We start from the raw sequence: 12,820 nt of genomic DNA on the forward strand, positions 1-12,820 counted from the left end.
GTGTTTTATTCAGATTACAATATATGCTTTTAAAATGATTTGGATTATCTCCTCTTTGGGCTTTGATGAATGTGGTACATACCTTTTTCTGCTGTCTTACAGTTCATATCCTTCCTATTTCTGACATCTATTCCTGGTACTTTCTGAACTTGACTTCTCTACCAGCACATCTCAACTGTTCTTGCCATGACCACTTTCCACTTGGACAACAGATGAAATGATTTATGGTGTTCACAGAGCCATTTTAAGCCATTATGAAGCCCTGGGCAAACCTCACTATAATGGGTCTCTCCCTACTCCTCACCATAGAACATTTTTGTGCAAATTGCGAACAATGGACTCAGCCAATCCTGAAGATAATAGGCATGTTAGCTGTCTTATTGTACCTTTTTTTTTTTTTTTTTTATTTTGGTTTTTAACCATTTTATGTCTTTATTTTTTGGGTTCAAGCTGGGCCCCTCTAAGGCTTTGGGCCCTGGGCAAGTGCCCCATTTACTCTATGGATAAAATGGCCCTTGATGTTCGTTGGGAGAAACAATGCCTGCAAATAAGGAACGCAAGACCCATCTTATCTGCCCATTTCTAATGAAAGATTGCAGAGTCTACCTGATGATCAGCTTCATCCTTGCATCTTATTATTCTCTGGGCTTATTCCAGGCTTTCTTGTAGGTTTTTTTTTTTGCTTCCACTTCCTCCCTTAGGGAGCGTGTTCTATAGATACACCACCTTTTCTGTGAAGAAATATTTCCTTACGTTACTTCTGTGATTTCACCCTCTCTTCCTGAGTGTCCCCCAGATCAGTCCAGACGTATGGCTTTTTCTCCTCTACCAGCAGATGGAGATGGAGTCAAAGAAGAAAAGCGTTGCCAAGACTGTGTTACTGTATTTAAGTCAGTGTGCCATCTGCAGTCTCTCAGTATTTCTGTCTCCAGCAGATGATAGAGGTGTAAAATCTGCAGTTTGGAGATAAAAAAAAAAAAAAAAAGGAGTGCTCCTGGGGCTGTTAGGAACCGTGAGGGACCATCCCGCTGGTAGAGCAGGGCAAGCAGGAGGGTTGGTGACCTTTCCTTTGGCTCTGCCCATGGATATAGGAGATTGGTAACTGGTGATGCTGGTTCCCTTGTTTCCCCATGAGACGCCCTTGCTCCCCCTCTCAGCTGTCGAGATCAGGAAAGTTTATTTAGTTTATTTCTGTGGGATTCAGGTGAAGGTACATCTCTGGTTGCAGGGGTGTAGGGAGACGTGTCTGACAGTGCGATTAGTGGCAAGGGAGGCTGGGATCTGGTCGTTGCTACCGTGGGCAGTTTTCACGAGCTTTCGATTGGGCCTGAGCAGGACTCCAGGAGAGCGTCCAGTTTGGGCCCATGAGCCAGAGTAAGTACTCAAGCCGAAGCAGAGTTTCCACTTTGGGCATCCAGGCTGGAGGCACCTAGCACTGTGAAGGATGACCAGATTGGACGTCCATCTGAGGCACACATGGTGGCTGAACGTGTGAAATGCTGCCAGGCCTGCTCAGACCTGAAAGTGTGCCTAAATGCAGTGGAGCTCTGTAAGAGGTGTGTGCATGGAGGGGAAGGCAGCTCTTAAGTCAATGGGGTCATCTGACGGAAGAAAGAAATTCACCAAAGGCTGCAAAGAAGCTACCTTCTGACAGTGCGAGAACGACAGCCATTTTAGTTTGCTTATTTACTTGAATACATTTATATACCATTATTCTGTTAGTCAATCACAACGGCATACAATAAAATAATAAAACAATGAATCAAATTAAAATAAAACAAGTAAATAATAAGAATAGTTTGTATTAAAAGAAATACAATTACAAGAGAGCATAAAACAGTGTACAGAGAATGAATAGGCCTCTATCAATTGAATTTCTTAATTTCTTCTGCAAATATGACATGCCACTTAAGTAACATTTGACCTCTCATAAGCCTGTTTTAAATAACCACATTTTAAGATCTTTTTCAAAAGCTGTAAAATCTCTTTGAAATCTTAATTCAGTCAACAAGGAGTTCCATGATTTTGGCTCTCCCTAAAAGACTACCATACCGGTAACAGGTTTGGCGGTGCTGACGGACGCTCAGGACCTGAAGCTTGGAAATACATCTTAAGATGTTTGATATCTCTGTGCTGGGCATCTGTGCTGCAGTGTGCAGTAGCTTCATGGTATGTGCTTGCTTGCTCTGGGTGCAAAACATCCAGGTGCAGGAGTCTAGGACCTCTCTCTCTTGACCAAGCTGGTGGCGCTATTGGAGGCGGAGGTAACCTGCATTGTGTATGCTTTGTATGACTTGCTATGCACGTCTGCCCAGAATATATCATCGGCGGTCTCTGCCAGAAAGCTCCTATGGTTGTGCAATTGGTTGGCCATTGTCTGGTCTAAGTTGCAGTTGAGGAATCTTCCTTTTAAAGGTGAACTGTTGTTTGGCTTAGACCTAGAGTTGTTGGAGGCAGGCAGAGGTACAGAGATGCAAGACAGTACCACCCTGACAGGGGAATATCATCACAAAGGCAGGGAGCAGGTAGATCACAGTCCTTTCAGGGCTCGCATAAGCCCATCCAGGAGAATGTCGGCCAGGATGCTGGAGGAAGTAAAGGTGCACAATGAAACTAGGTTGGAGAAGGAGTCAGATTTCAAAGCTGACGTCACCCTAGATATACCCCTGCGGTGAGCTCAGCTCTTCAGTATCTCTCCGTCTCCTAGCAGATGCGGACACTATCCCACACACTAGAATAGTGTTAAGAATTACAGCATTCTTTTTTTACCTTAAAGAAGATCAAGCCCCACTCTCCTGCGGTGATACCTAAGGGTCCCTCTCCCAGCCGAGAATTCCTGAGGTGATTTTCAATATCCCTCAGAGGTATGCCTTGGTCTGGTAGCTGGTTCCCGGCGTGGACTTAGCCCCTAGAGTGGCTGAAAGGCAGTGGGTGCACAACCGAGCATGGCGCTGAAGGTATAGCCCTCTCCCCCCGCTACTGGAAACCGTCCCTGCACGCAATCGGTAAGTGCCAAGACCAGGTAAGCAGAAAACTTTAATTCAGGTCTCCGATGGCCGACTCATAAGAGATTACAGAGGAGCTCTTTCTTGACTTCGTACCTTTTGGTGATTTTCTTCAGTTTAAAATGCCTGTAGGATGCTGCACACTAAGCGCAAAGCCAAACTTAAGAACATTGTTCCCGAGAAAGATGACTGCGTCCAACAGGCGAAAATTGAGAGCTTCTTCGCGTCAACCCCAAAGGCACTGGAAGCGAGGGTAGCTGGGGCCTGTTTTGACACCAAACAGAACAAAGTCTTCCTCCCTCCACCAAGGAGAAGGAAGCTGATGGAACAATTACGACGATTGATGACCAATGCACGCCCCAAGGTATGAGACTACCTTTAAGTCCTCGGGCTCATGGCATCAACCCTGGAGGTCGTTCCGTAGGCAAGGGCTCACATGTGACCACTCCAGTGTTCCTTTCTGTCACGCGGGAACCCACTGTCCCAGGACTACTCAATTCGCCTTGTACATTCCAGTCCATGAAGATCAACAGCGTTTTCTACGCCTTGCGATACTGGGTTACCATTACCAGTTCCGAGCGCTACACTTCGGCCTAGCAACTGCCCCCAGAACATTCTCCAAAATTATGGTGGTTGTGGCAGCAACACTGCGGAAGGAAGGGATCTTGGTACACCCTTACTTGGACGACTGGTTGATCAGGGCAAAGGCTACAACGGTTGCCTACAACAACCGCCAGGAAGGAACCAGGAGCCAGCAAGTGTCCCTGGAGATAGATCCTCTCATGGCATGGGCGGAGATAAACCTACAAGGGATCTCTGCCTCCCACATCTCAGGAAAAGACAATGTTTCAGCAGACTTCCTCAGCAGAGAGATCCTGGACCCGGGGGAATGGATGCTATCGACCACAGCCTTCCAACTAATAGTAAATCGCTGGGGCCTCCCAGCCATGGACCTACTGGCCACCTCTCCCAGAGCCCAAGTCCCCAGGTTCTTCAACTGCAGACGAGAGCCACACTCCCAAGGGATCGACTCTCTCGTCCAGACCTGGCCAGAGGAAGACTTACTGTACATCTTCCCCCCCATGGCCACTACTGGGCAAGGTCATCCGCAAGATAGAACACTACAGGGGACTAGTTCTATTAGTGGCCCTGGATTGGCCAAGATGCCCATGGTACGCAGACATGCAAAGACTCCTTGCCGGGAACCCTCTATTCCTACCTCCACACAGGGACCTTTTTCAGCAGGGCCCGATTCTTCACAAAGATCCATCTCGATTCTCTCTTACGGTCTGGCCCTTGAGAGGACTCGCCTGAAGAAGCACGGTTATTCAAAGGCCGTGATTGACACCCTGCTCTGCGTGCAAGTTCTCAACATCTCTGGCACACATAAGGATCTGGAGAATATTCAAAGCCTGGTGCAAGGACCGTGGGATACTCCCACGGACGGCCAAGATCCCCATGATTCTGGAGTTCCTACAGGATGGTATGAAGAAGAGGTTGTCACTCGACTCTCAAGGTCCAAGTAGCAGCCCTCTCCTGCTTCAGAGCCGAAGTGAATGGAATACGTCTGTCAGCTCATCCGGATTTGACCCGTTTCCTAAAAGGGGTTAAGCAACTTTTAACACCCCTAAAGTGGCACCGTCCCCTCCTTTCTACCGAAAGTGGTCTTAAAAGTTTCATTTCAACCAAGCCATCTCCCTACCATCCCCGGATGAACATAAGGACTCTGAAGACTCTCACCTTCTTCGCCATCTAAATATCGGCAGACTCCTGGTGCGATACCTGGAAAGATTGGAACCGGTGTGTAAAACGGATTGCTTGTTCGTTCTACACAGTGGGAAGAATCAAAGAGAAGCGGCCTCGAGGGCGACCATAGCTCGCTGGATCAAGGAAGTAATCAAGGCAGCCTACATAGAGGCAGGAAAGCCCTTACCACTGCAGGTTAAGGCTCAGGCAGGGCCCAGGCAGTATCTTGGGCAGAAACCAAGCTGCTGTCGCCCGTCGATATCTGTCTGGTGGCGACGTGGTCCTCCTTATACACCACCTCCAGGTTTCCTGGATGTTCAGGCCCGAGAAGACGCAGTCTTCGCAAGGGCAGTACTAAGTGGGCCACGGGCAGCTTCCTGCCCTGTCCGGGAGTAGCTTTTGTACATCCTGAGTCCACCTGGTTACACGCTAGGAAATGGAGAAATTACTTACCTGATAATTTCGTTTTCCTTAGTGTAGACAGATGGACTCAGCATCCCACCCATGGTTGCCCCAGAGAAGGAGGACCTCGAAAGCGAATCTTGAGACTAAGCAAATACGGGTAAGCCGTTGCCTAATCCTAGTTCAAGACACCCGCAGTTTGCCAGGTGTTGGCATTAATTGGTTGAGTGCACTGGCAGTCTCCAGTTTTTGGAATCAGTTCAATCAAGTTGTTGCAAATATATATCCACAATGGCTTTTCGAAGAGAATACTGAACAGCTGAGCTCACCGCAGGGGTATTTCTAGGGTGACGTGAGCTTTGAAATCTGACTCCGTCTCCCATCTGCTAGCAGAAGAGCACATAACACACCTGTACGGAGTCCATCTGTCTACACTAAGGAAAACGAAATTATCAGGTAAGTCATTTCTCCAATTCAAATCTAGCCAGAGTATCAGAAGTTTCTGAGATTTGTGGTACTAGGAGAGCATTTTCCATTCTGTGTGCTGCTGTTTGAGTTAGCAACAGCACCACAAACTTTCACCAAGGTGATGGTGGTGGCAGCTGCTCTTCGGAGAGAGGTCATCTTAGTGTATCTGGCTCATTCAGGCACAGTCTAAGGAGCTGTATTAGTGCTTGGTTTAACAGATTCTGCAGTGATTGTGGACTTTGGGCTGGGTGGTGAATTTGTCAAAGAGAAAATTTGTCCCCATCCAGTCACTGGAGTACCTCAGTGCGTGATTAGACATCTCTATAGGAAAGGTGTTTCTCATGAAAAAGAGAATGTGGAAATTACAGGCACAGATGTAGAGGTTGTTAAGGTTAACCATACCCACGGTTTTTGATTATTGGCAGGTCCTGCGTTCTATGGCATCTACGTTTGATCTAGTTCCCTGGGCGTTCGCCATTTGCAGTCTCTCCAGAGGGCTCTGCTATCCTGCTAGAATCCTCAGTCGGAGGATTTTCATGTATCGCTACCCCTACAGGGGGAATCTAGGTCCAGTCTTTCCTGGTGATTTTATCAGGGCAACTTGGAGTTGGTGTTGGAGATTCTGGATTAGATGGTAGTGACCACCAATGCCAGCCTGACAGGATGGGGTGCCATCTGTCAGGGGAAGATGGTGCAAGGCTTGTGGTCAGCAGAGGAAGCTTCATGGACTATCAATTAATTGGAGACAGAAGCAGTTGCAAGGCATTGTTTTCTTCCTCTCTTGTGCAAGGGGGCAGTGAGTCCTTTTGGCTAGTGTGACAGCAGTGGCTTACATAAACCACCAAGGTGGGACAAAAGTCAAATGGTGTCCCAGGAGACCCAGGAGCTTTTTCACTGGATTAACATCACCTAATGGCCCTAGTGACTTCACATGTCACTGGAGTGGACACCGTTCAAGTTGATTTTCTCAGCAAGAGTGTGCTGTCAGAGGAAGCAAAGACTCTTCATTTACTCAGGTGGGGTGTTCCCATGCAAGACTTGATGGCATTGAAAAGAACAGCAAAGCACAGTGCTTCTGTAGTTGCAGATGGGAGGCAGGAGCAGAAGGCCTCGACACTCTGGTCCTTCTGTGGCCACCCAGGATCCTCTTGTATGTGTTTCCTCCATGGCCTCTCATCGGCAGGGTTCTATGATAGATCGAAGTTCACCTGGGAAGAGTTAACTTAGTAGCTCCAGAATGGTCACAGCAATTGTGATTCACAGATTTGTTGAATCTGAGAGTGGCTAGACCTCTTTGGCTCAGGCATCTACCCAGGCTTCTTCATCAAGATCCACTTATCTTAGAACAGGTGGATTGCTTATGTCTTGCAGCTTGGCTTTTGAGAGGATGCATTTGAGATTGAGAGGGTACTCAGAAGAGGTCATTACAATATTGTTCCAAGCAACGAGACCTTCCACTTCATTGACTTATGTGAGGGTGTGGAAGGTTTTAGAGGTGTGGTGTCTCGAGGAGGGGATTTCCCCTCTTTGGGCATCGGTTTCTCAAATTCTTGGGTTTTTGCAGAAAGGCCTAGCAAAAGGGCTAGCGTACAGTTCTCTCCGAGTAAAGGTGGCAGCCTTGGGCTGTTTTTAAGGTAAGCTGCAGGGGTTGTCCCTGGCTTCGCATCTGGATGCATTTCAATTAATTCGAGGGGTGAAACATATTTATGGTCTCTAGTGAGGTGGGTGTTTCCCTTGTGGAACTTGAATTTGATCTTTGTGGTTCTCCCTTTGAGCCTTTGTGGAAGTTGTTGTTGAAGGACTTCGTGCTGAAGGTGGTCTTCCTTGTAAGCGATATATTCGGCTAGATGGATATAAAAACTTCAGGCATTGTCATGTAGGAACCCCTTTCTTCAGATTTCAGATGGGGGGTATCTTTACAGATGGCGCCTTCATTTCACCTCAGTCAAATGGTAGAACTTCCAGCCTTTTGAAATTTGGATCCTTCAGGTTCACAAGTGAGAGCTCCATTTGTTGGATGTGTGTCTAGTTCTACCTCGCTTTCTGAATGTTACCAGTAGCTTTAGAAGAACAGATCATGTGTTTGAGCTGTTTGGTGGAGTGAGTAAAGGGAGCAAGGCTTCTAAGGCTACTATTGCTTGTTGGCTAAAGGAGACCATTGTGTCAACTTACATACGTAAGGGATGTCCGATTCCGGTGGGCCTAAAGGCCCACTCCACCAGGGCATAGGATACAGCATCCTGGTTGGAATGTCATCTGGTATCTCCACAGAAAATATGTTGCGCTGCGACCTGGTCGTCACTCCACACTTTCATGAGGCATTACCGGCTTCATGTCTGAGTGCTGGAAGAGGCGAGCTTTGGGGAGAGTGTGCTGCACGCAGGTCTTTCAGGTTCCCGCCCAGTTTAGGGGTGCTTGGGTGTATCCCATGTGTCTGGACTGATGTGGGGGCTGCTCAAGAAAGCAGGTAAGAACCAGTTTTCCTAACTTTTGTTCCTGTAATCCCACAGATCAGTCCAGAGCACCGCTCCCTCTAGAAAGACCACTTTATTCTGTATTTATATAGTAAGAAGTTTTGGTTAAATTGAATGGTTTCAGTCTCCTGTGGTTCAAAGGGTTCAGCTTTGGGACCATGCCATCTCAGCAAAGCTTTTCTTCTCTGTCTTCATCTGCTGGTAGGCGAGAAAAACCCGTGCATCTGGACTGATCTGTTGGATTTCAGGAACAAAAATTAACAAGTAAGAACCATATTTCCTTTTCCATTGAAAAATATGACTCTTCTGCATTTTTTTTATGCTTTGAGGTATTTGAATATCAAAATTTTCAGTTTCCAAATCCTGTGGAAAAGAAAAAATGGTTAATCTTCATTTTAGTTTGTCAATTTAATTTTAAATCCATAAATAAGCATAGACTATCATCATTTTTCTGTCCAATAAGTGATCTGATCTCTGCTGATTCATTGCTTATTTATTCATCTCAGAGAAATTGTGAACAGTAGAGAGTCTGTTGTGGCACAGACTGGGTCCGGAGGCTCTTTTCGTGAATTTTGTACTTCTGCCTGTCTTTCCTTATATGAAGCACAGCAGCAGAAACGCGCTTCACAGACGACGGATATCCCAGACATCATTAAATGCAGCATCTGTCACAGACCTGGGGAGGTGAGTAGCCTGTTGCATTCTGGATGCCATGTCTCAGGTAGTGGGGCATGGAAAGGGCATAGGGTTGTTTCAACAGTGCATTTCTCAGATAAAAATTTGGTTAACAAACAATGGTCTGTGCCTTAGTGTAGGCAAAACTCTGTTATGGGTGGGCAAGAAGTTGCGAGATGATAGGTTAACTTCAGTTATGGTCAAAATAATTTCTTTCATTTTTATCTGAAATGTGGAACCTTGGAGTAATGTTAAACTCTGTTAACAATGCAATCACATATAAGACAGCTAGCCAAGATGGCATTTTATAGACTAAAAATATTAAGATCACCAAAATGTATAGTCCCAGCAGACATGTTTAGAGTTGTACTAAAATCCTTAGTTCTAGGTAAACTGGACTATTGTAGTAGCCTATGTTATGGGCTTCCAGAAAAACTGGTACTTGTTCTACAGTTAGTCTAGCATGCCACTGAATGTCTCTTTAAAGGGTTGACAAGTCATGATCATATACAGCAGGGTTTGAAAGAATTACATTGGTTACCAGTCAGATATAGATCAAAATTTAAGATGCTTGTGATCACACATAAATTACTGTATGCAGATTATCCCTGTGTGATGCAAAACAAAATTCAGAGGTAAAATCCCATATGAACTTTGTGATCTGAGAGTTAAAAACTCCTTTGTGTGCCTGCCATTAGAGATTACAAGCTTCAGCAAACAGGAGCCAGGACATTTTGGTCTATATCTCCAGCTTTATGGAAAGCCTTATCAGTCTAGATAAGGCAGGAAAAAGGTGTGAAGGTGTTCAGAAAACAAATCAAAGCAATCTTGTACAGGGAGGCATTTGCAGTCAAGGTTATATGCTAAGCTATGTTTGTACTTGTATGTTTTATGTTACTCTTATTTTATGGATTTACTATGATTTGTTTTATATATTGTAATTTATTTATTTATTTATTTATTTAAGGATTTTTATATACCGCGGCTCGTTAGCAAACATCACCTCGGTTTACAATGATCATTAAATTAGCAACAAGCTTTACAATCCAAAATAATTATATAATGATACATGGCTGATCAACATTAAAACTATAAATAATTCAAATAAACTAAATAATTAAAATAAACTAAATTCAGCAGGGGCGCATGTGGCTGGAGGATCAAGAGTAATAGTTCAATATTAACAGTACAAATATTTACAATTTGGGAATATAGAACAAAAGCAGAAGTAGATTTCTTGAAGGTCAGAATTAATTGACAGATAATTACAATAATAAGAATATTGCAAGTATATAGGTCACAAAAGGTGTGCTTAGCGATATTGAATAGTAACTGATTGGTATGAATAGATATTATTATATAAATGTTATATTAAATATAATAATCTGAAGAGACGTGTTCACAAATTGTAGGCTTGTTTAAACAGCCATGTTTTTAGGTTCTATTTGAATTTCTTGTGGCAGGGTTCCTGGCGCAGATCTGTGGGTATTTTATTCCACAGGTTGATTCCAGCTATCGAGAATGTTCGTTCTCTCGTTGAGACATATTTTATTTGTTTAAGCGTTGGAGTAGCTAGTTTAGCCTGGTGCATTTTTCTAATTGGTCTGTTTGATGTATGGAATGTAAAAAATTCAGCGAACAAATGCATATCTCGGTTATATAATGACTTATGTATAAGGGTGAGAACTTTGAATACTATCCTAGATACTATTGGAAGCCAGTGTAGGAATTGAAGAGCTGGAGTAATGTGTTCGTGGCGGTGCGTGTTAGTGAGCAAGCGTGCAGCTGCATTTTGTAGCATCTGTAGTGGTTGTATTGAGTTATTTGGTAGACCTAGTAATATGGAGTTACAGTAGTCCAATTTAGATAATATAGTAGCTTGTAGTACAGTCCGGAAGTCATTTGGGTGTAGAAGTGGTTTTATCCTTTTCAAAGTATGAAGTTTATAGAAGCCATTTTTAATGGTGGAAGTGATACATTTTTTTAGTGTAAAATGATTGTCAATTATGACACCAAAACTGCGGACTTGTTGTATAGGGTGAAGGTCAGATAGAGATTGTTGAGTGGGGCTAGCATGGTTGTTGTTTTGTGGCGAAATAATGAGAAGCTCTGTTTTGTTGGTATTTATTGCCAATGAGTTTTCAGTTAGTAGATTCTCAATTTCAGTTAGTGCAGTCTTCCAAGTTTTGAGCGCATTGGGTAGTGAGTCCTTGATAGGGATTAGGATCTGCACATCATCTGCATATATGAAGTGCGGGAGACCCAGTTTCATCAACAGTTGACAGAGTGGAGTGAGGTATATATTGAAAAGTGTGGAAGATAGAGAGGAACCTTGGGGTACTCCTTGTAGCAGATTTTTGGGTTTGGATTCATGTTGGCCAATTTTTACACTGCATTTCCTGCCGTTAAGAAAAGATTTGAGCCAACATAGAGCAGTGCCAGTAATGCCAATTTGAGAGAGGTGAGTTAAAAGGATGTTATGGTTGACTGTGTCAAATGGTGAGGAAATGTCCAGCAGGGCAAGTATATACAAATGACCAGTGTCTAATGCTTTTAGAATCGTATCAGAGAGTGTTAGGAGAAGAGTTTCAGTACTATGGTGCTTACGGAATCCATATTGGGATGGGTAGAGTAATTGGTTTTCATCTAGGAATTCAGTGAGGAGTTTGTTGATGACTTTCTCTAATATTTTGGATAGAAAAGGTAGATTCGATACTGGGCGAAAGTTTGCTGATTCTGTTGGGTTTAAATCATGTTTCTTCAGAGTTGGTTTTATAATGGCGTGTTTGAGTTGTGCAGGTACAATTCCAGAGGTGATGGATTTGTTAAGAATCTTTGTTATGGGTATTGCAATTCTTGAAGGGATGGCGAGGAGTGTTTTTGTAGGCATGATGTCAAATGGGTGCATTGCTGGTTTAGTTTTTTTGAGTATACCTTCAATTTCTAGTGTCGTTGTGGATTCGAATTTTGTAAGTGAAGCAGAGCAGAGACTGTAGATTTAGATTGTGTGTGGGTGGTCTATGTGTTGTTGAAATAGGGGATGTGGTAGTGTTTGTAGAGAGGTTAGAAAGGGGGGAAGTAGAGATGCGGTTCATAATAGCATTGATTTTGTCATGAAAATAGGTTGCTAGTGTTTCACATCTATGTTTGTCATCATCTGAATTGAAGTTAGCTGGGGGAGTGATGATGGTAGAAAGATATTGGAAGAGAGCTCGTGGATTGAATTGGTATTGGTGGATCTTCAAGGCGTAGTAGTTTTTCTTGGTTTCGTCTGTCTTTTTCCGGTATTCATGAAGGAGTGACTTAAATTTCTGAAGTAACATTGGCGTTTGGTTTTTACGCCATTTTCTTTTCCATTTTACGGAGCTCAAGTTTCAATTTTCTAAGACCAGGGGTGTACCAGGGTTTTTTGTCTTTCTTTTCTGTGTTGATTTCTTTAGTATGTAGAGGGCAGAGCTCATTTGCTATGTTACTAGTGATGTGATACCAGGAAGAGCAGTAATCTGCGCTGAATGCTTACAGCTGGGAAACTAGGGGAATATAAGATTTTAAATAAATGAGTGTATGCCATGTCTCTGCGGATGGTGCATGGGAAGGGCATAGATGTCATGTTGCAGGTAGCTGGTCACAAGGAGGGGTTGGTTGTGTTTTTGGGGGGGGGGGGGGGGGGGGGGGGGGGGGGGGGTTTGGTTTTTTTTTACTTTTTTTTTTTTTTTATAAACTATGATTTTAAAGTTACAATACAGATAACACCAGTATGTTAGTAGGTAAGGACGAGGCATCAACAAAGTACAGTTGGCAAACCAACATTGCAGAGATCAACTATGGCAGAGCCTAGACATAAGTAGCAACAATGATTCCCTTCAAGATACCTTGAAGCTTTGGGAACTTTACTTGTCATCAATAAGTCAACTACTATCTCATATGTCACTCTCACTGAATAGATCTAAAACAGAAATACTATATTTGAGTAACAAAGTTTCTGAGAAAATGGATACAGAGATAAAATCTCTTGCTCCATCATACAAAATTAAGTATATGAAGTAAGAG

General features: G+C 43.8%; 1 protein-coding gene across 1 annotated transcript in view; it reads left to right on the forward strand.

The window, feature by feature from the left end:
- ZMYM3 (zinc finger MYM-type containing 3) overlaps window positions 1-12,820 on the forward strand; it is a 453,384-nt gene that overhangs the window by 91,138 nt on the left and 349,426 nt on the right. The window contains 1 exon segment of the mRNA XM_029607228.1: window positions 8,602-8,779. Within this exon segment, the coding sequence (XP_029463088.1) occupies window positions 8,602-8,779 (178 nt within the window).

This window comes from Rhinatrema bivittatum, chromosome 6 (assembly GCF_901001135.1).
Source record: "Rhinatrema bivittatum chromosome 6, aRhiBiv1.1, whole genome shotgun sequence".
Lineage (NCBI taxonomy): Eukaryota > Metazoa > Chordata > Amphibia > Gymnophiona > Rhinatrematidae > Rhinatrema > Rhinatrema bivittatum.